Source organism: Saimiri boliviensis, chromosome 8 (genome assembly GCF_048565385.1).
Source record: "Saimiri boliviensis isolate mSaiBol1 chromosome 8, mSaiBol1.pri, whole genome shotgun sequence".
In the NCBI taxonomy this organism is placed as follows: domain Eukaryota; kingdom Metazoa; phylum Chordata; class Mammalia; order Primates; family Cebidae; genus Saimiri; species Saimiri boliviensis.
In genome coordinates, this window is record NC_133456.1 from 37,785,691 (window position 1) to 37,809,825 (window position 24,135).

Sequence of the window (24,135 nt, forward strand, 5' to 3'; positions counted from 1 at the left end):
CTGTTATTTCCCGACACAGTACTTCTGCACAAGTTATGTTCTCTCCTAGGAGTGCTTGTCCTGCCTTCCTGTGCCTTCTGTTATCAGCTCTACCATCTCTTCCTTAGGGAAGCCTTAAGTCGAGGTCAGCCTTCTTTGTTATATGCTTTCAGACAATATGTTTCTTTCTTTTGGCACTTATTTCAGTTCATGATTTCATGCTCATTTATGTGATGATTGATGTCTGTACCTTTCACTAGACCAAAACTCTGTGAAGCCAGGCACTGAGTCTTTTTATGTTCACCACTGAGTTGCCGATGATAGGTGCTTAGAATGCGATAGGCAGACATTCTACTGTTGGTTCATTCAATGTTTGAATTGCCATTGTTGATCCTTCCTGTGGTCATTGTTTATAAGGAACTATGCTAGAATAGATAGAGATGACCAGAAAGTGGCATAAAGAATTGCCAGTCGGCAGCCAATATTAAATTACATTACCTAATTCCAAATAAGGTATATGTTATATAGTACAACTTTCTCAACTAATTTCAGGTCCCTTGTCTTTAATTTTTTCCAAGGTAAGCTATACTGGAGCACAAATTATTGTAGGATTTGAAGATGGAGTTGTTCGACTTCTTGAACTTTATGATCCAAAAGGGCTCACAGTTTTTGCAGGACGGAAGAAAATTTTGGATGCTGATATTCAGTTGAAACAGGTTTTCAAACCCCATACTGCTTGTGTCACTGCTTTAGCTTATGAGCGTGATGGAGAAATTCTAGCTACAGGGGTAAGCAGTACATTTCCTTTCTTTTCTTGTTGAAATTTCATAGTTAGCATTACCTTGTAACTCCTCCTACTTCATCATGACTTATTTACTGAAAACCATTTTCTATCAATATATTCATATTTGCTTTTTTTGTAGTCATATTCTTTCAGTGTAGTCTGTGAATAACCCTTTTTTAATTAGAAGAGAGCTGGAGCATGTGAATAACACTTAAAAATATTCTGCCGGGCGCGGTGGCTCAAGCTTGTAATCCCAGCACTTTGGGAGGCCGAGGCGGGTGGATCACGAGGTCAAGAGATCAAGACCATCCTGGTCAACATGGTGAAACCCCGTCTCTACTAAAAATACAAAACATTAGCTGGGCATGGTGGCGCGTGCCTGTAATCCCAGCTACTCAGGAGGCTGAGGCAAGAGAATTGCCTGAACCCAGGAGGCGGAGGTTGCGGTGAGCTGAGATCGCGCCATTGCACTCCAGGCTGGTTAACAAGAGCAAAACTCCGTCTCAAAAAAAAAAAAAAAAAAAAAAAATATATATATATATATATATATATATATATTCTTACAAATTGGAATGCTTATTTTAAGTGAATAGAAAATTTCAACTGGGGATCATGCTAGATTGTATTATTTATAATCAGTTTCAGCATAGGTATGAACTTACAGAGAATTGCCGTAAATGAAGAGAATAACCATGTAAATTCTTTATGCACTAATAGGTGAGCATATACATGGTAGAATTTTTTGTGAATTTCTAAAAGTATGGTGATCATATTTTCAGAACCATGTACACACATGGTTTGCCAAATGTTCTCATGGGGGAAAATGGAGCAAGTATTTGAAATAACAATTCTCCCTGAATGATCTGGGATATATGACCATTGCAGATAGAGATACTGTATGCTTTTTAAACGCTTTTTTTGGGATCTATAGACTAGATTTCATAGTAATGTATATTTGGTTGGTGTGTCTCTTTTTCCTTAGAGTAAAGATCAAACTGTTTTCTTCTTTGAAGTGGAAAATGATTATAAGCCAATTGGTTATATTAATACTCCTGGACCTGTGTGTCAGTTAACGTGGTCTCCTTTCTCTCATGTAAGTCATTATTATTTGTCTTCCTGCTTAATTCCCAATTACTGTATAGTGAAGCTATCTTGTAGATAGAGAATAGCAGGTGAAATTTTTAGCCCGCTCTTGGTTCTTGCAGTGAGGGTCAGGGATGCCGCAGCAGAAAGCTCAGGTGGTGCTGCTGGCGTTGGCCCATAGAGCATCACTCAGGAGCCTTGCCCTCTCCTCACTGCCGCCTTTCTCTTCCACGGTCTTTTAGTTGACCATGAAAATGCAGGGCTATATCAGGCTTTGAAAATGCAGGGTTATATGAACTTGCAGGGCTCTGAAAATGCAGGGCTATATCAGGCTTTGCTCCACAACTGGAGACTTTTGGCCACAGGCATGACATGTCAAAAATGCTTTCACCTGGATCAGTCAGTTTCTCTGACAATCAGAAGCTGAATTCTAAGGTCTGAATGTACTTTCTCATCTTTATCTCTGCTTCTCCTCTGCCCTCAATCCACATCTGTTTTCTCCTCTATCCTTTTATTGCTTCTTGCTTAGCAATTGGCAATTCTGTATTGGTTACTAATCTCTTTTAGTGTCTCTAGTTTTGCTAAATGTGAGCATATGATAATTCAGTCATCTGAATATTGATTGACTGCCTAAATCAAGGGCTGTGCCAGGTGCCAGAATAATAATACTGATGAATTGCATTGAAGTGCCATCAGGATTATTGGAGTAACATTTGTAATCCACTTTAAGCTTTTCTAAATAAAAGGGCTATAAAATATCTTAGTATTACCTTAAAAATGCTTTTTGAAATTAGTAAATGCTTATTGTTTGTATCTTTTCTAGGCACTGTGGTGGATTAAATAACCAATCTCTCAAGGAGAAAAAAATAACATTTAAAAAATTAAATATACCTTATCACTGAACAATAAGGTTTTGTAAAGGAATTGGTGACTAAAATATCCATGATATAGACTAAGCTTGTCTAACCCATAGCCCGTGGGCTGCATGCAGCCTAGGACAGCTTCGAATGAGGCACAACACAAATCTGTAAACTTTCTTAAAACGTTATGAGATATTTTGCAATTTTTTTTTAGCTCATCAGCTATTGTTAGTGTTAGTGTATTTATGTGTGGCCCAAGACAATTCTTCCTTTTCCAGTGTGACCCAGGGAAGCCAAAATATTGGACACCCCTCATACAGACAATGTGTGTTGTGAATTTGGAGCAGGGAACTATCAAGAAAGAAAGAAGTTAAAATAAGTTGTTATTTTGTATTGTACCTTGATTTTGAGGAGTTGGTAGGGTATGAGCAGATGGATACGAGGTGGGTATAGATGGTTCAGGTGAAGGGAATGATGGTTGCAAAGGAAGCTCTGTGAGAAGGCGTGAATGTGTATATCACAACACATAACATCATACGTCTTTCATTCACTTCACTACGTACAAATTAAAAAGAAAAACCAACATTTGCCAGGGGCTGGGGTGGTGAGTGGGAGGGGAATAGGTATGTGACATTAACACAAATCTACACATACAAAAAAATGATGTAGAGCTGTACACACATTCTATACTAATGTCCACGTCCTGGGTGGTTTTGTATAGTTGCATAAGATGTAACCAGTGGCAGAAACTGAGTGAAGGGTATGGGATACCTCTCTGTACTATCTTTTCAACTTCCCGTAAATCTATACATATTTCAAAATATGTTTAAAAAATTAAAAGTAATTATTACTTTATTGTGTTGCTATAAAGGAATACTTGAGGCTGGGTAATTTGGCTTATGGCTTTGCAGGCTGTACAAGAAGCATGGTGCCAGCATCTGCTTCTGGTGAGGGCCTGACAGGCTTCTAGTCATGGCAGAAGGCGAAAGGGAGCCAGTCTTTAGAGATCAGGTAGTGAGAAAGGAAGCAAGAGGGAGATGGGGAGACGGGGCATGGTGGCACACATCTGCAGTCTCAGCACTTTGGCAGGCCAAGGCAAGTGGATCACTTGAGTGCAGGAGTTGAGACAAGCCTGGGCAACATAGTGAAACCCCATCTTTACAAAAAATACAAAAATCAGCAAGGTGTGGTGGTACATGCCTCTAGTCCCAGCTACTCAGGAGGTTGAAGTAGGAGGATGCCTTCAGGCTGCAGTGTGCCCAGATCATGCTGCCATTCTCCAGCCTGGGTGTCAGAGTGAGACCCTATCCCAAACAAACAAACGAAAGAGTGAGTGGGGAGGTGCCAGGCTCTTTTTAATAACCAGCTCTCCTAGGAATGAATAGGGTAAGAACTCACCTCAGGGAAGGCATCAATCTACTTGGGATGCATCCACACGCAAGACCAAAACACCTCCCATTAGGCTCCTTGTCTAACATTAGAGATCAAAATTCAACATGAGATTTGGAGGGGATGAACATCCTGTAACAGTAGGCATACAAGACCAAAACACTCAGCATAATTTAAAAGTCATTTTGGGCAATGCTGCTTGCTAGCACTAGTATTTCTAATATCATTTGCAAATTACTAAAGTAAAAGTAAGTTACTGTATGTAACTGATCTGCTGCAGACTTCAATTGTCCAAATTGCAATAGGTCTTAGCCCTTAACCAGCTGAAATATCAGATCTCATACCTGAGCATAAAGAGCTAAGCTTCTGCCTGATGGTTTTGGATGGTTTCAGTAAGGATGTGTCCCATGTACACACAGAACCATTCTGCCTGCCATGGTTACTACCATGTTCACTTTGGCAGCAGTGTGGAGAAAGTACAAGAGAGCCAGGTTAGGGGCATGTGGATCTGTTAGGCAGCTGTGATGTGACCAGAGCATGAAAGACTGTGTAGACAAGAGATATTTAGAGAGTTGACAGAACTTGGTGATCTTTTATTTTTGTGAAGATAATTTTGAGGTGTCTAAATGGAGTTCATTATCGTTTCTCTAAGACATTTTCTTCCTCCCATATTATTCTTGGATTTCAATTTTCCCTGTCACTAAAGCCAGAATCTTGAGAGTCATTCTGGTCTTTTTAAAATTATTATTTTTAGTTTTTATAGGTACATAGTATATGTATATATGGGGTACATGAGATATTTTGCTATAGGCATATAATGCATAATAATCATATCATGGTAAATGGGATATCCATCACCTCAAGCATTTATCCTTTGTGTTACAATCCAATTATACTCTTTTAGTTATTTTAAAATGTGTAGTAAATTATTGACTGTAGTGTTGTGCTATTAAATACTAGATCTTATTCATTCTGTCTATTTTTTCATATCCATATACCATCCCCACTTTGTGCCCCACTGCCACACCCACTCCCCTTCTCAGCCCCTGGTAGCCATCATTCTAGTCTCTAACTCTGAGTTCAGTTGTTTTAATTGTTGGCTTCCATAAATAAATGAGACCATGTGATATTTGTCTTTTTGTGCCTGGCTTTTTTCACTTAACATGACTTCCAGCTCCATCCAGGTTGTTGCAAATCACAGGATCTCATTCTTTCTTATGGCTGAAGAGTGCACATTGTGTATATGTACCACATTTTCTTTATCCATTCACCTGTTGAGGGACACTTAGGTTGCTTTCAAATCTTGGCTATTGTGAATAGTGCTGCAATAAACATGGGGGTACAGATTATCTCTTCAGTATACTGAATTCTTTTCTTTTGTGTATATACCCAGCAGAGTGATTGCTAGGTCATGTGTTAGCTCCATTTTTAGTTTTTTTGAGGAACCCCAAACTGCTCTCCATAGTGGTTGTACTAACATACATTCCTACCAGCAGTGTACTTTACTCCACATCATCACCAGCATTTGGCATTGCCTGTCTTTTGGAAAAACGCAATTTTAACAGGGATGAGATGATATCTCATTGTAGTTTTTATTTGCATTTCTCTGATAATTAATGATGTTGAGCACTTTTTCATATACCTGTTTGCCATTTGTATGTTTTCTTTTGAGAAATGTCTCTTCAGATCTTTTGCCAATTTAAAAATTGGATTAGTAGGTTTTTTCCCCCATAGAGCTGTTTGAGCTCCTTATATATTCTGGTTATTAATTCCTTATCAGATGGATAATTTGCAAATATTTTCTCTGATTCTGTGGGGTGTCTCTTGACTTTGTTGATGGCTTCTTTTGCTGTGCAGAAGGTTTTTTAACTCGATGTGATTCCATTTGCCCATTTTCGCTTTGGTTTCCTGTGCTTGTGGGTCTTACTCAAGAAATCTTTGCCCAGTCCAATGTCCTGGAGAGTTTCCCCAGTGTTTTCTTTTAATCGTTTCATAGTTTTGAGGTCTTAAGTTTAAGGCTGTAGTCCGTTTTGGTTTGATTTTTGTATATGGCAAGAGATAGAGGTCTAGTTTCATTATTCTGCATATAGATATCCAGTTTTCCCAAAACAGTTTGTTGAAGAAACTGTCCTTTGTGCAATGTATGTTCTTGGCTTCTTTGTCAAAAATGAGTTCACTGTAGATGTATGGATTTGTTTCCGGGTTCTGTATTCTGTTCCATTGGCCTGTGTTTCTGTTTTTATGCCAGTACCATGCTGTTTTTGTTACTATATCTCTGTAGTATAATTTGAAGTCAGGTAATGTGATTCATTCAGTTTTGTTCTTTTTGCTCAGCATAGCTTCGTCTATTCTGAGTCTTTTATGATTCCGTATAAATTTTAGGATGGTTTTTTTCTATGTGTATGAAGAATGTGATTGCCGTTTGTATAGGGATTGCATTCAATTTGTAGATTGCTTTGGATAGTATGGTTATCTTAACAATATTGATTCTTCCCATCTATGAATATGGAGTATCTTTCCTTTTTTGTGTCCTTTTCAATTTTTTTCATCTATATTTTACAGTTGTCATTGTAGAGATCTTTCACTTCTTTGGTTAATTTAATTTCTATGTATTTTATTTTATCTGTAGCTATTGTAAGTGGGATTACTCTTTTGATCTTTTTTCGGATTGTTTGCTGTTTGTGTATAGAAATGCTATTGATTTTTGTGTGTTGATTTTGTATCCTGCAACTTTACTGAATTTATTTACCAGTTCTAATAGTTTTTTGGCAGAGTTTTTAGATTTTACCAAATGTAAGATCTTATAATCTGCAAACAAGGATAATTTGACTTCTTTCTTTCTAGTTTGGATGCGCTTTATTGCTTTCTTATTTGATTGCTCTATCTAGGACTTCCAGTACTATGTTGAATAACAGTGGTAACAGTCGGCATCCTTGTCATGTTTCAGATCTTAGAGGAAAGGCTTTCTGTATTTTTTCATTTAGTATGCTACTAGCTATAGGTCTATCATATATAAGTTTTGTTGTGTTGAGGTATGTTCCTTCTCTACCCAGTTTTTTTGAGAGTTTTCATTATGATGGGATGTTGAATTGTATCAAGTGCTTTTTCAGCATCAATTGAAATGATCGTTTGATTTTTGTCCTTCATTCTAAGGGTTTGATGTATCACAGTGATTGATTTGCATATGTTAAACCATCCTTGCATCCCTGGGATATATCCTACTTGGCCATGGTGAATTATCTTTTTAATGTATTGTCAAATTCAGTTTTCTAGTATTTTCTTAAGGTTTTACATCTGCATTCATCAGTGATACTGGCCTGTAGTTTTCTTTTGTTTGATGTGTGTTTGTCTGGCTTTGGTATTAGGGTAGTACTAGCCTCATTGAATGAGTTTGGAAGTATTCCCTCCTCCTCATTTTTCATAATAGTTTGAGCAGGATTGGTATTCTTTAAATGTTTGGTAGAATTCAACAGTGAAGCCATTGGGTCCCAGGCTTTTCTTTGCTGGGAGACTTTTTTTTTTTTTTTTAAATCATGGCTTTGATCTCATTACTCATAATTGGTCTGTTCAGGTTTTGAATTTTTTTATGGTTCAGTCTTGGTAGGTTGTATGTGTAGGAATTTCACCATTTCTTCAAGGTTTTAAAATTTATTGGCATACCATTGTTCATAGTAGCCTCTAATGATCTTTTGAATTTCTGTGGTATCAGTCGTAATGTCTCCTTTTTCATGTTTGATTTCATGTATTTTAGTATTCTCTTTTTTTTTCTTAGTCTGGTTAAAGGTTTGTTAATTTATCTTTTGAAAAAACCAACTTTTAAATTTGATCTTTTGTATTGCCTTCTCTCAGTTTCATTTAATTTTGTTCTGATCTTTTTAATTTATTTTTTTCTATTAATTTTGGGTTTGATTTGCTCTTTTTTAGCTCTTTAAGATGCATCATTAGTTAATCGAAGTTTTTCTATCTTTTTGATGTAGTTGCTTATAGCCGTAAACTTTTCTCTTAGTACTGCTTTCACTGTATCCTAGAGATTTTGATATGTTGTATTTGCACTGTCCATTTGTTTCAAGAAATTTTTAAATTTTCTTCTTAATTTCTTTTTGACCCACTGGTCATTCAGGAACTTATTGTTTAATTCCTGTGAGTTCATGTAGCTTCCAAAATTCCTTTTTATTAATTTCTAGTTTTATTCCATTGTGGTCAGAGAAGATACTTGATATAATTTCATTTTATTGTAATGTTTAAGACTTGTTTTGTAGACTAACATATAGTCTGTTCTTGAGAATTATCCACATGCTGAGGAGAATAGTGTGTATTTTGCAGCCATTGGATAAAAAGTTCTGTAAATATCTGTTAGGTGCATTTAGTCTATAGTGCAGATTAAGTCCAGTGTTTCTTTGTTCATTTTCTGCCTGGATGATCTGTTCAAAGCTGACAGTGGGGTCTTGTAGTGTCCAGCTATTATTGTATTGGGGTTGATCTCTTTCTTTAGCTCTAATAATATTTGGTTTATATACCTGGGTTTTCCAGCATTGGTATATATATATTTACAACTGTTATATCCTTTTACTGAATTGACCCCTTTATCATTATATAATGACCTTCTTTGTTTTAAAATCTATTTTTGTCTGATGTAAGTTAGCTATTTCTACTCCATTTTGATTTCCATTTGCATGGAATATCTTTTTGTTCCTTTACTTTCAGTCTATATATGTCTTCATAGATGAGATGTGTTTCTTGCAGGCAATAAGTCACTGAGTCTTGTTTTCTAAATCCATTCAGCCACCTCATTTCTTTTGTTGGGAGAGTTTAGTCCATTGACGTTGGATGTTATTGTTGATAAGTAAGGACTTACTCTAGCCATTTTGTTACTTGTTTTCTGGTTGACTTGTGGTCTTCTCTTTGTTCTTTCCTTTCTTCTTATCTACGTCTTAGGTGAGGGTGATTTTCTCTGGTGGTATGATTTAAATTTCTTGTGTATCCATCGTATGTTTTTTTCATTGAGGTTGCCATCAGGATTGCAAATAGTATCTTATAACCTGTTATTTTAAACTGATGACAACACTGATTTTACAAACTAACAAGCAAAAAGAAAACTAATAAAAACTCTACACTTCAATTTCATAACTTTTTTAACTTCCTGTTGTTTCTGTTTATATATTATTGTACTGTCTCTGTCTTGAAAAATTGAAGTTATTAATTTTGGTTGGTTTATCTTTTACTCTTTCTACTTAAGATATGAATAGTTTACATACTGCAATCACAGTGTTATAAAATTCTGTGTATTTATTACTACAGAGTTTTTCATCTTCAGATGATTTCTTATTGCTCATTCACATCCTTTCCTTTCAGGTTGAAGAGCTCCCTTTAACATTTCTTGTCGGACAGGTCTGGCATTGAATGAAATCCCTTAGCTTTTGTTTTTCTGGGAAAATTTTATTCCTCTTTCATGTTTGAAGAATATTTTCACTGGATATGCTATTCTAGGATAAAGCATTTTTTTTTTTCCTTCAGCACTTTAAATATGTCGTACCACCCTCTCTTGGCCTGTAAGGTTTCCACTGAGCAGTCTGCTGTCAGAAGTATTGGAACTGCATTGTGTGGTGTTTATTTTCTCCTGCTACTTTTAGGGTCCTTTCTTTATCCTTGACCTTTCAGATTTTGATTTTTAAATGGCTCGAAATAGCTTTCTTTGGGTTAAATCTGTTTGTTGTTCTACAACCTTCTTGTAGTTGAATATTGATAACTTTCTCTAGGTTTGGGAAACTTTCTGTTATCCCTTTGAATAAACTTTCTACTCCAATCAATATCCCTCTACCTCCTCTTTAAGGCCAGTAATTTAGATTTGCCCTTTAGAGGCACTTTTCTAGATCTCATAGGTATGCTTCAATCTTTTTTATTCTTTTTTATTTTTTCTCCTCTGTGTATTTTCTTTTTTTTTTTTTTTAGACGGAGTTTCGCTCTTGTTACCCAGCTGGAGTCCAATGGCGCAATCTCAGCTCACCGCAACCTCCGCCTCCTGGGTTCAGGCAATTCTCCTTCCTCAGCCTCCTAAGTAGCTGGGATTACAGGCACACGCCACCATGCCCAGCTAATTTTTTGTGTTTTTAGTAGAGACGGGGTTTCACCATGTTGACCAGGATGGTCTCGATCTCTCGACCTCGTGATCCACCCGCCTCGGCCTCCCAAAGTGCTGGGATTACAGGTTTGAGCCACTGTGCCTGGCCACCTCTGTGTATTTTCAAATAGCCTGTCTTCAAGCTCACTAATTCTTTCTTCTGTTTGATCAAGTCTGCTCTTAAAGATGCTGATGCATTCTTCAATATATCAGTAGAAGTTTCTGCTTGATTTTGAAAATTATTTTAATCTTTCATTAAATTTATCTAATATGATTCTGAATTCCTTCTCTGTGTTATATTAAATTTCTCTGAGTTTCCTCAGAACAGCTGTTTTGAATTCTCCGAGATGAAGTCTTCCTCTGTCATCAGGCTGGAGTGCGGTGGTGTGATCTTGGTTCACTACAACCTCTGTCTCCTAGATTTAAGTGATTCCCCTGCCTCAGCCTCCCAAGTAGCTGGGACTCCAGGTGAGCGCCACCATGGGATTTCACCATGTTGGCCAGGATGGTCTTGATCTCCTGACCTCATGATTAACCTGCCTCAGCCTCCCAGAGTGCTGGGATTACAGGCGTGAGCCACTGCACCTGGCCAGATCTTATTTTTTTTTTATTCACTCAGCTTCTGTATGGCTTTACATTGTGGAGTTTAATCCATATACATTTAAAATAATTATTATGGGGAAGAATTTACTATTGTTGTCTTGTCCAAGAGCAAAGGCCTGAAATTGGGAACTCCAGATGCCCTCTTAGTGCTCAATTCCACTGTACCCAAGCTGGTACCTAAATTGCAAGATAAAATCCCCTTGACTCTTCCCTTTCCACTTTTCTCAAGCAGAAGAAGTCCCATCTCGTAGCCACCACAGTTGGGAATGTGCTGTCTGATACCTAAAACCAGCTTAACTCAGAGTATCATCTAAGGCCCACAGTGTGTGTTACCAGGCCACCACTATTAATTATTCAGGGCCCACATGCTCTTTAGTCAGCAGGTGGTGAATCCTGCCAGGATTGTGTCCGTCTCTTTAAGGGAGTGGGTTCCCTTCTGTCCCAAGGTGTGTCTGGAGATACCATCTGGGAACTGGATGGCCTTGATGCTTATGAATGTTTGTTTGTGTCTGAACGTTGAAGAGTTAGGTATTTATTATAGTCTTCACAGTCTAGACTTGTTTGTATCTGTACATCTTGTGAAGGCTTTCTCTCGCTCAGGCTGGAGGGCAGTGGAGTGACCTCAGCTCACTGCAACCTCTGCCTCCTGGGTTCAAGTGATTTTCCCACCTCAGCTACCCCAGTAACTGGAACTACAGGCACACCACCACACCCAGGTAATATTTGTATTTGTTTGGGTAGAGACATGACCATGTTGGCCAGGCTTGTCTCGAACTCCTGACCTCTGATGATCCACCTGCCTCGGCTTCCCAAAGTGCTGGGATTACAGATGTGAGGCACTGCGACCTTGCTCTTTTCTTTATTGACCTTCTATCTATATGTTTATCCATTATTAGAAGTGGGCATTGAAGTCTTACTATTACTGTATTACTTTCTCCCTTCATCTCTCTCAATGTTTATTTTATATATTTAGGTGCTCTGAGATGGAATTTATATATGTTTATAGCTGTTTTGACTTTCTGGTAGATTGATCTTTTATTAGTATGTACACAACAAAAAATTGTAGAATGAAATAACCAAATGAATAAACATTTCAAAAGGTGTATCTGTAAATATAAAGATGGGGATTTCCCATTCATGATTAAATACATGGTTTTGGAGCCAAGAGAGAGAGGTCTGGGGTGTAGAGATTAATTTAAGATTTAATTGCATGTAAGTGGTAATAAAGGCTATAAGATTTCCCAGAAAATGCTTATGGAGAGAGAGAAAAGGGAAGAGGACAAAAGCCTTGGGAACATCCACATTTGTTGAACTGAAGCAGATAGAGGATGAGCCATCAAAGTAAACTGAGACTGACTACACCATCCACACACGCAGACTTTCCTTGGCAGTCCTAATTTTAATATTTGGTCCCTTATGCTAACAGATTTCCCAACCTCATATATTGATCAGAAAATCAAAAAACATATATGAATCACATATGTTATGGCATCTATGAAGGAACTGAATGTAAATGCAATAATTACATCATTAATTAATAATGATACAATAATTGGTACTTATGACTATATAATAATTATTAAACTTGACTTTTTACCAATAACTGAATTAAGTGTGTTTTAAATATGGCTAATATAATTATAATTTTTAATTTATAATCTTTTTAAACTATGCTTTTAAAAATTTGCTTAAATGTAAATATGTTTTTCTTTTTTAGCCTGAAAGTACTTTACTAATTTTCTGTGAAAATGGCTATATTCTTGAAGCTCCATTTCCAACCATACAGCAAGAAGTAGATGATCGTGATGTAATTTCCTATGAAATCAAAGACATGTGCATAAAATGTTTTCATTTCTCAAGTGTCAAATCTAAGATTCTGGTATGAACTATTCTTGAAGAATTATCTTCTAATAATTTCCTTTCCTTAGAATATAAAATATCCTGTGTTAAGTGCTAAGGGAATACAAAAAAGAATAAAACATAGGCCCTGAAATTAAGGAGTTTATAATCTGGCAGGAAAACAGTTATTAGAAGGCAATAGTGAATAGATACTGAAATCTAAATGTGCAGAAGGAAATTTTAGAGGTGTGCAGAGGAAAAGAGAGAGGATTCTGATAGAGGGATAGGAAGAAGTCAAAGATGACTGCATGGAGGTGCCATTTAGTACCTAAAGAATAGGAGGGGCCAGGCACATTGGCTCATGCCTGTAATCCCAGAACTTTGGGAGGCTGAGATGGGAGGATCACTTGAGTCTGGGAGTTTATGGCTGCAGTGAGCTATGATTGCACAACTGTACTTCAGCCCAGGTGACAGAGTGAGACACTGTCTTAAAAAAAAAATAGGGGGAATTTTGAGAGTTGAAAATAGGACGATGGCAATAAAAGTTGGAAGAACATCCCACAAAAATGCAGAGTTTTGAATGTTTTCAAGAAATGAGGAATAGATCAGTAAAATAGAGGCAATTTGTGGAGGAGTGTTGCAAGAGTCTGTGATCAATGCATGGGGTGCCTTAAATGCCAGCCAAGACATTTCATTTTAGACTGTTGTGATCCATTGTGATTTTGTGAGGAGGGGATTCATGTGATGATACAAAAGTTAGGAATGTAATTCTGAGAGTTGAGCAGAATGAAGTGGTAAAAAGTAAGAGAGAGAAATACCACTGTCAGAGGGCTTTTGCAAAGGACAGTTGGTAGATGATGAAGACCAAACTCAAAGTGTTACTAAAGTTGGAAACAATTTTCCTTGTGGACTGTTTCAGTCTACCTAACTCTTGGGTTACTAGTGACAGGCTCTAAGAGAAGCTAGATTTAGCTTCTCTGTTAGGAAAAAAATGACTGAATAATTTCTATAGAACCAAGACTGATGGGGGGTAAAACAAAAATGAGTCATCCCAATGATTTAAAAGTTTTAATGATAAAAATATATTGTGATATTGGTGACTATTTTTAAACATTATCTGTTAACAGAGCTGTGAGTTTTTCTAGGAACTGTATCTTCTTTCTGTTTTTTTGGTCATCCCCAGTGGTGTAAATGAACAAATTAGTCATAGTTCTTTTTATACCTACTTAATGTTTCTTTTAAAAGAGATTAATAGAAATTGAAAAGAGAGAGAAACAAAAGAAGTTGAAGGAGAAAATAAGGGAAGAAAGGAGGAATAAGCTAGCGGCAGAGATGGGAGAAGATGGAGAAAAAGAATTTCAGAAAGAGGAAGAGGAGGAGGAGGAGGAGGAAGAGCCATTACCTGAAATCTTTATTCCATTAACCCCCTCTCGCATCCTCTGTGGATTTTACTCAGAGCCAGGGAAGTTCTGGGTTTCTTTGGTAAGTAGCAATAACAATTTTTACCTCAAACATATTTCAATATAGTTTATAGTTATTATAACTTCATTCTTTCTTACTCTTAAGATTTCATTTATGAAATCATTTAAGATTTCATTTATTTACTGTTGAAGATGCAAGTTTTGGTGAATGAATGTGGGGTATAGTTGTTTTTAAATATTCTTAACATCTTTTTTATATGTCTACTTGTGAAGACAATTGTGCAGATAAATCTCTAGTTTATAGATTATCTATTTTCTTCTTGTCAGTCATAACATGCTCCAGGCAGGTCAAAGTGGAGAAGGATCAAGTGTGAAAGAAAAAAGGCCAGGGGGTTTTCTAGCCAAGACTGTTGTTTTTTAATCTTGAAAAGAATAGCTTTCATGGAAGTACTATCCAGTATACTTTTGCTTGCATCTCATTATCTAAAACTGTGCTGTGCGGCCATATGCAAGTCTAGGAAGATAAGCGTTTTTAGATGGTCTAATTGCCACCCTAGGCAAAATCAGAACTTGGCTAATAAGGAAGAAAGGAAAAATGGATATTCAGAAGAAAGTACCAGGGCGTATCACAGTGCTGCAGGAGTACATCCTCCACTTACACATTTTTTTTTTTAGGAAATACTGCAAAGCAAGATTTCCTTCATTGTAATTTTGTCACAATTTTCAGTTCCATCCACCAGAAGAAATTCATAAATATGTCTGTGGAAGATCATTACTAATTCACCACTGGTCCTACCAGGACACTGACCAGCCAAGGACTGTTGCTGTAAAGAGTGATGAGTGTTGACCTCTCTCCTCCTCAACTTTTCCTAGAAATGTATCTTTTGTAGTAACTTCTAAGGAGGCAAGCAGAAAGAAGGATGGAAAAAAGCATCGGCGGCATCATAAGACGTCATTTATTAGTTCCTCTCCCCTTTCTGCCTGTCTTCTGTGTTTTACAAAACAGTTATAAATGACTACTATTGTATGGAGTTCAGAGGATAAAAGGTTAAAGAAAAGATGTTTCCTCCCTTCAGGGAGTCTTCATTTGAGGAAAAGAGGTGCAGAAACAATTAACTGTAATACAGTGCAATAGATTTCCAGTGCCCTGGAAATATAGATGCAAAAGTTACTCATTATTTAACAAACATATTTCAGCTAAGGGCAGAGCTGCATGCCTGCAGTCCCAGCTACTCAAGACGCTGAGGTGGGAGGACAGCTTGAGCCCAGGAGTTCATGGTCAGCCTGTGTAATATAGTGAGACCCCATCTCAACAACAACGATAAAACACAAACAGAACACCCCACCTATATTAAGTGCTTACTCTTAGGGTTTCCAAGTAAAAGTACATAGTACATACTTAGACTGAAAATTATTTGTTTATTTGAAATTTGAATTTAATAGGTGTCCTTTATTTTCATTTGCTGAATACGACAACCTACTTATTCTGTACCAGGTACATTTCTAAGTAATTTACTTAACCAACTATAAAATAAGTGCTATTATTTTTTTGCATTTTATATATGAAGAAACGAAGGCATGGAAATGTTAGGTATTTTTTCCAAGGCCATATAAGTAATGAGAGGTGAAATGAGGATCTGGACTCAGGCAATCTGGGTCCAGGGTTCAGGCTCTTATCCATTAAACCACACGGTGAACAAGGTTAAAACATAGTTAAGAGAGGTGGCAAAGCTTGAGCCAACAATCTGACAACTCTGTGCCTGCAGCCAAACAGATGCCGAAGAAAACCCAGTCTCATTGTGAAGTAATGGCTGCAGTTCTCAAATCGATAGTCACACTACAGGCCAATTCTACTGCCCAGCCGTCTTCACTTTCCAAATTATCGCTTTAAGTCTTTCTTCTCCCCTCAAACATTTTGTACCTTCTCTTACTCTTCACTGATAACCTTATCTCACATTTCACAGAGAAAATAAAAGCAATCAGATGGAATTTGCTTTTCTTGTCTCAATTAGATGTAGCACCCTATAGGGAATCTATATACCTTTTGTCTGCTTTGCCTATTGTTACAATTGGAGAACAGTCCCTTGCAGCTCTCCAAGGATACTGTTCCCAATGGCCCCTAAATCCCATCCCTTGTAATTTTCTCAAAAATTTTGCTCCTGAGATAAACCTCTTGGTTTCCTGTATCTGTCTTTTCTATGTAGTTCTTATCATAAGCATAAAAACATGCTCTAGTACTAATCTTAATTTTCTTTCCTTAACCTCTCTTTTCTTTTCTCCCACTGCTCTGTTACAGAAAAAGTTATTGAAAGAATCATCTGTAATCAGTGGCTTCACCTCTTCACCTCCTATTTGATCTGCAACCCTTTCCAGTTGGGCTTCTATCTCCATCACCTCACTAATGATGAACATACTGACAAACTCAGAGGTCAATTCTCTGTCCATTTGACTTTTTGGAAGCATTTAACAGAGTTGACCCCTCATACTTCTCAAATGCTTTCTTCACTTGGCTTCTAAGACATTGCACTCTTGTGGCCACTCCTTTTCACCCTCTTTTGCTGGCTTCTCATTTACAGAACAAGCTTTGATGTTTGAAATACTCCAGAGTGTGGCCTTGGGCCCTCTCTTGCTAAGGTAACTTTATCCAGTCTCATGGCTTTAAATATTACTTGTCTTCCTGTGAATCTCAAATATTTATCTCTAGTCCTGACCTCTATATCCAACTTGACAGTGCTCCTTGGCACCTCAAAATTAAGCTGTCCAAGACATTACTTTTAAACCCTACTTGCCCCATACAAACCTGCTCCATCCCCATCTCAGTGAATGAGACAATCATCCACTTAGTTACTATGCCAAAACCTTGAGTTATTAAGGATTCTCCTCTTTCCTTTACCATTTGACACCCTTATATCAAAAGTAGGTCTCTTGCAAACAGTATATGTTTAGGCTTAAAAGAATCCTATAGGATAATCTTTGTCTTTTAAAAAAGTACTGTTCATTTATATTTAATGTAATTACTGATATATTTTAGTTTAAATCTAGTATCTATTTCTATTTGTCACACTCATTCTAAACTACTTCTCTTTCCCTTTTTTACCTTCTATTATTAGGTATTTTTTCCCCATAATTTTGTTCCTCTACTAGATTATGAGGTATACATTCTTTTACTACTCTTTTAGAGGTGATTTCATTTACTTATTTATTTGTATTTTTGAGACACAGTCTCACTCTGTTGTGCAGGCTAGAGTGCAGTGGTGCCATCTCAGCTCACTGCAGCCTGTACTTTTCAGGTTCAAGTGATTCTCCTGCCTTAGCCTCCTGAGTAGCAGGGATTACAGGTGTGTGCTACCATGCATGATTAATTTCTGTATTTTTAGTAGGGACAGGTTTGACCATGTTGGCCAGGCTGATCTCGAACTCCTGACCTCAAGTGATCTACCTGTCTTGGCCTCTCAGAGTGCTGGGATTACAAGTGAGAGTCACAGTGCCCAGCCTAGAGGCGATTTTAAAGAGCATAATATAGATTTACTTAATTTTAGTATAAATTCTTTTATTAGTTCCAGAGAAAATTACCTTAGAATACTTTAACATCATGTATCCTCTTCACCCTACCCCACCCCACCTAAGAATGCATTTTGGTATTGTTTTTTTTTTTTATCATTAATATCATTCTGGTTTATCTTTCCTACTTTTTTGGGGGGATCTTTGTGCAGTCTTTATTTCCAATATTTGTTAAAATATTGTTGCTCTTAGGAAAAGAACAAAGATCATCTTCTGAAAAAGCTTAGGAACTACGTGCAGAAATTTACAGAACAGAGGCTATACTTTAACTTAGCCTGTCTGCTGATTAGAGAAGGGAATTCTGAGTGGACTCAAGGAACAAAAGGAAACTAGTAAGGGATAGGGAAGTTGCTCATCTGAATCAGACTTCAGCTACCATCAGGGTATATCTTGTGATCACAGATTGTAGGCTCTGTTGTTGGAAGGTTCAGGAATAGCACAAGATTCCATTTGTCTACTTGGCTACACCCCTGGCTGAATGAGGTTAATGTGACTCAAGTTCCTCGCAAGCCAAAGTGCAACAAAGAGTTCCAGATTGAGGATCAAATTCCTCCTCTATCATACCTCTTGGTGTAGACACCCTGAAGCCAGTTTCCCATATTACATGGTATTTCAAGAGCTTTATTTGCTGTGCCAGCTGCACTCATGAGGACTCTACTGGAAGCCAGAGTAATACCTTTTTGCCTTTCCCTTACTCTTAATTACTTTCCACATCTTTGTAATTTGTACCTTTTACCTAAACAATAGACTAATAATTTTTTTTTTTAAGTGGAGGCTTGCTGGTAACTAATTCTCTGTCTTTTGCTTTTTGGGCTTTGTTTTTGTTTTGCTTTGTTTTAAAGTGTGTTCCTTTTGCTTTTATTTTTGCTAAATATTTTTCCAAAACTTTTACAGTATTGTTTTATCATCTTCTGTCTTTCATTTAGCCAGCAATGTCATGCTTTTCCTCTTTTTTTTTGAAGGCTAATGTGTCTATTGTATCTTAATTACTACTTTTGGATCTAGTTAATGTATTTTTCTTGCTTTAAGATTTTTGTTTTGTTAGCAGTTCATAGCACTCTAAATTTCAACATATCTTTTCAGTTTTGGAAAATTCTTAGCCATTGTCTACCGCAATGCTGCTTCTGGCCTATCTTTTCACTCTCTCATTCTGGGATCCCAACTTTATGTGTATTACATCCTTTTCATTATGTTCCATCTGTATCTTACGTCATCAAAAGAATTTTTCCATCCTTTTTCTCTCTCTCCATGCTTTAGCTTATTTTTTTCAGATCTCTGTTCCAGCTTTGTAACTGTCTTTTATTTTAAACTTTGTATTTCTGTTTTTTATTGAAGTAAAAGACATATAACATAAATTTTGCCATCTTAACCATTTTTAAGTGTACAGCTTAGTAGTAGTAAACGTACTCACAATGTTGTGAAGTCATCACCAACATCCGTCTCCACCGTCATCCTCATCCTGTAACGTAGAAACTCCCATACTCATCAGAGGCTAACTCCTGACTCTTCCCTTTACCCGGCCTCTGGCAACCATCACTCTAGTTTCTTTCTCTATGATTTTGATTACTGTAAGTACCTCAAATAAGTGAAATTATATAATATCTATCTCATTATGACTGACTTGTTTCACTTGGGATAATTTCCCCAAGTTTCATCCATGATGCAGCATATGTCAATTTCCTTTCTTTTCAAGGCCGAATAATACCCCATTTTAGGTATGTACCATATTTTGCTTATATACTCAGTTATCAATAGACACTTGGGACCAGGCTTGGTAGCTCATGCCTGTAATCTTAACACTTAGCACTTTCCAAGGTGAGTGGATCACTTGAGGCCAGGAATTCAGGACCAACCTGGCCAATATGGTGAAACCCTGTTTCTAACCTGCAATCCCAGCTACCCAGGAGGCTGAGAAGACAGGAGAATCGCTTGAACTTCAGAGGTGGAAGTTGCAGTGAGCCCAGATCACACCACTGCATTCCAGTCTGGGTGACAGAGTGAGACCCTATCTCAAAAAAAAAAAAAAGACACTTGGATTGCTCTTACCTTTTGGCTATTGTGAATAATGCTGCTATTAATGAGGTAGGTGTTCAGATATCTCTTTGAGATGCTTGAACCCGGGAAATGATTATTTCTTTCTACGTAAGTCCATGAGACTGCAGATAGCCCCATCCAGCTTTGTAGCCTCTCAGCTGCCACTTTAATAACTGACAATTGCCCCAGGGAGTAAAGCAATGTCAAATGCCAAGCTCACTTCTGGCTTTCCTTCGTTTTTGGATCTTGCTGTTTTGATAGCTTTCCATTTCGAAAATTTTTTCTGTTCATATCCATTGTCTACTTTTTGATGGGGTTGTTTTTTTCTTGTAAATTTGTTTAAGTTCTTCGTAGATTCTGGATATTAGCCCTTTGTCAGATGGGTAGATTGCAAACATTTTTTCTCATTCTGTTGGTTGCCGGTTCACTCTAATGATTGTTTCTTTTGCTGTGCAGAAGCTCTTAAGTTTAATTAGATCCCATTTGTCTATTTTGGCTTCTGTTGTCATTGCTTTTGGTGTTTTAGTCATGGAGTCCTTGCCTATGCCTATGTCCTGAATGGTATTGACTAGGTTTTCTTCTAGGGTTTTTATGGTGTTAGGTCTTATGTTTAAATCTTTAATCCATCTGGGGTTAATTTTTGTATAAGGTATAAGGAAGGGGTCCAGTTTTAGCTTTCTGCACATGGCTAGCCAGTTTTCCCAACACCATTTATTAAACAGGGACTCCTTTCTCCATTGCTTGTTTTTGTCAGGTTTGTCAAAGTTCAGATGGTGGGAGATGTGTGATGTTCCATCTGAGGCCTCTGTTCTGATCCATTGGTCTATATCTCTGTTTTGGTGCCAGTACCATGCTGTTTTGATTACTTTAGCCTTGTAGTATAGTTTGAAGTCAAGTATTGTGATGCCTCCAGCTTTGCTTTTTTTTTTTTTCCTTAGGGTTGTCTTGGCTATGAGGGCTCTTTTTTGGTTCCATATGAAGTTTAAGGTGGTTTTTTCCAGTTCTGTGAAGATGATCAATGGTAGCTTGATGGGGATAGCATGTAATGTATAAATTACTTTAGGCAGAATGGCCATTTTTATGATGTTGATTCTTCCTAACCATGAGCATGGAATGTTTTCAAGACATTTATGCAGCCAACAAACATATGAAAAAATGCTCATCATCACTGGTCATTAGAGAAATGCAAATCAAAATCACATTGAGATACCATCTCATGCCAGTGAGAATGGCAATCATTAAAAAATCGGGAGACAAAAGATGCCAGAGAGGATATGGAGAAATAGGAGCAGTTTTACACTGTTGGTGGGAGTGTAAATTAGTTCAACCATTGTGGAATACAGTGTGGGGATTCGTCAAGGATCTAGAAATAGAAATACCATTTTACCCAGCAATCCTTTGGTATATACCCAAAGGATTATAAATCATTCTATTATAAAGACACATGCACATGTATGTTCACTGTGGCACTGTTCACAATAGCAAAGACTTGGAACTTATGGAGATGCCCATCAACAATAGACTGGATAAAGAAAATATGACACATATACACCATGGAATACTATGCAGCCATAAAAAAGGATGAGTTCGTATTTGCAGGGACATGGAGGAAGCTGGAAACAATCATTCTCAGCAAACTGACACAAGAACAAAAAATCAAACACCGCACATTATCACTCATAAGTGGGTGTTGAACAATGAGAACACATGGGACACAAGGAGGGGAACATCACACACCAGGGCCGGTTGTGGGGTGGGGGCCTAGAGGAGGGATAGCAAGGGGGAATTTAGGGAGGGATAACAGAAGAAATACCTAATGTAGGTGATGAGGAGATGGATGCAGCAAACACCATGGCATGTGTATACGTACGTAACAATCCTGTACGATCTGCACATGTACCCCAGAATTTAAAGTATAATATTAAAAAAAATTTTGGTTGTTACAATATGTGCTTTTTAAAGAATTCATACATGAATATATATCAGTATTAGAGCTGTATGATTCAAAATTTGAATCAGTAAATACATGGTTGAAATTGGTTATTTGAATAGGATAAATGTCTTTATGCTGTCCAGAAAATGTATTATATTATTTTGACTACCATAATATATCAGTATTACAAATCTAGTTATTTATTCATATTATCACAGATTATGCTGTTAGTAACCCAGAATGTTACTTTGTTTATTGCCTTGCATTAAAAAAGGCTTAAAATTTTATATAAACAAAATTGAAAATGTGATTAACCTTCTGCAAACTCTCTGTTGATGGTTATATATTTAAACTGGTCATTAATCCTGAACCATTAGATTGTGAACTGACTTGACAATAAAAATACCCAAGGTGAAAAAATAAAAAATAAAGAAAATTTGTTCTGGTTGTTCTCAGTGGGAGAGTTTGGCTGAAACAATCTAGTCTGACATTGTCAAAAGTGAAAACTTTAGTAATTTGATTTTCAGAGGTGATCATATTGTTACCTTCTCTTTATTTATTTATTGTTCATAAAGTTGTCCTGACCTTCAATTTGTTTCCTGTAATAAGGAATCTCAGTAATAAGGACATTAGAGTTGGAGCAGTATTGCTCTTCCAGTTGATCATTTGTCTTCTCACTAGGAGGATAAATTTTTCAGAAATAGCCTTTCCTGGAAAGTTAACAGTGTTTACAGTTTCCTTAGACTGAAAACTAGCTGTAAAAACAAGGAACTGCAAAACCCTATTATTTGTTACTGCTTATGCAGAATAATACTTGAAGAAATAAAATGAAATTCTGTAGGGAGTCAGAGGTGATCTCTCTCTTATAATGATTTTTAAGTGGAAACAAATCATCATATGGTTTTTATTATTATATAGTTGTGTGTAAATGGATAACGGAGATGATTTATAGAAATAAATCTATAATAGAAATTACGTAGAAATAGATGTTTGAAAACATCTATTTTTTATTTTCAAAATTGAAATAATCAAAAAATTCTCATGCATTTATGTGTGTTGTATTCAAGTACCACCTTCTATGTTACTTATCTCTTTTCCAGGGTGACTATGATTCTGGTTTTCTGTATCACTGTGAGTTCCCCCCTTGTGATGAAAGCAATAATTTCGAAGAACAAAAAGATGAACCTTTTGATGTTCGTTATCTTGAGAATACAGATGATAATCCCATCCAAACTATCACTTTCAAGTGAGTGGTATTTCAAAAAGCTTTAAAAAACCATATCCCATTAGTGTCCATGCTTTTGTCCATCATGGATATTGTCAATTTTTAGAGATCCATCCAAATGAAGGAGTATTCAAAAAATATTTGGTTAAATAAATCAAATGAATAAATAGAATCAAAGCTAATCCTGAAATTATAGTTCTCTATTCTTTTGTATTAGTATGTTAGGGCTGCCACAATAAGACATCACAGACTAGGTGGCTTAAACAGCAGAATTTTTTTCTTCTCACAATTCTGGAGGCTAGAGTTTCAAGATCAAGGTATCAGCAGGTTGGTTTCTCTTGAGGCCTCTCTCATTGACTTACAGATACCTGCCTTCTTACACAGTCTTTTCTCTGGCTGTGTGCTATCACGATGTCTGTCTGTGTGTCCTAATCTCTTCTTATGAGGACACCAGGCAGACTGGATTAGAACCTACCCTGGTATTCTCATTTTAACTTAATTACCTCTTTAAAGGCCTTATCTCAATGCAGTTACATCCTGAAGTATTAGGGGTTACGGCTTCAATATATTAATTTTGGGGGTGTACAACTCAGTCCATGACACCTTTGTTATTAATTTAGCTATTTGTTAATTGACTTGAAATTAAGCATTATTTTCAGATTATTGGGAAGAATAATTTACATTTTTTGTTTCATAGCATTAACAAAATTATGATGTTTTGTGGAATGAAAAATGGAGCAATTCGAGTCTATGTCCTAAATGAGAATGATCCTTCATTGACCAGTTTGGTGAACTATTGGCACTTCAATATGCATGACAATAACTATGGATGTATTAAAAGTATTGCTAGTAGCTTTGATGATCGTTTCTTGGTGACTACTGGAGGAGATGGTAATATCTTTGTTTTCAACATTTTTTCTGAATTTATGCTAAGGAAAGGCATCAAGGCCAAGGTGCCATCTCCCAGGGTATGTAATTAATTAACTGGTTAATTAATAACAAACTTTATTCAAAATGCTAATATCAAAATTGTTCATATTCTTTATAAGTTTAAATTTATTTAAGCACATTCACCTTCTAGTGATTATAGTCTAATCTTCCTGCTAGTATTATAATTTGACTTTCTGGTGCTCCTATATAAAATATTAAAGGTATTGCATTTCCCTTATTATTAAAGATTGGAATCCCCCAAATTAGAAAAATCAAAAAATCAATTTTTTTATTATTTCAAATTTGAAAATAAAAAATAGATGTTTTCAAACATCTATTTCTCCATAATGTCCATTTTTCTATGTAGTCAAAAGTT

At 36.6% G+C, this 24,135-nt stretch overlaps 1 protein-coding gene and 1 pseudogene across 6 annotated transcripts in view; one reads left to right on the forward strand and one right to left on the reverse strand.

The window, feature by feature from the left end:
* CFAP44 (cilia and flagella associated protein 44) overlaps positions 1–24,135 on the forward strand; it is a 137,874-nt gene that overhangs the window by 48,363 nt on the left and 65,376 nt on the right. For all 6 annotated transcript variants that reach the window (XR_012518780.1, XM_074404347.1, XM_074404349.1 and 3 more), the window contains 6 exons: positions 558–767; positions 1,746–1,856; positions 12,534–12,695; positions 13,901–14,137; positions 22,705–22,850; positions 23,527–23,797. Coding sequence is in view for 5 of the 6 variants with exons in the window: in XM_074404347.1 (XP_074260448.1) it covers positions 558–767; positions 1,746–1,856; positions 12,534–12,695; positions 13,901–14,137; positions 22,705–22,850; positions 23,527–23,797 (1,137 nt within the window). In the remaining variant the exon portion in view is untranslated. The remainder of the gene's footprint in view (positions 1–557; positions 768–1,745; positions 1,857–12,533; positions 12,696–13,900; positions 14,138–22,704; positions 22,851–23,526; positions 23,798–24,135) is intronic.
* LOC120367183 (mitochondrial import receptor subunit TOM6 homolog pseudogene) lies at positions 18,100–19,940 on the reverse strand (annotated as a pseudogene).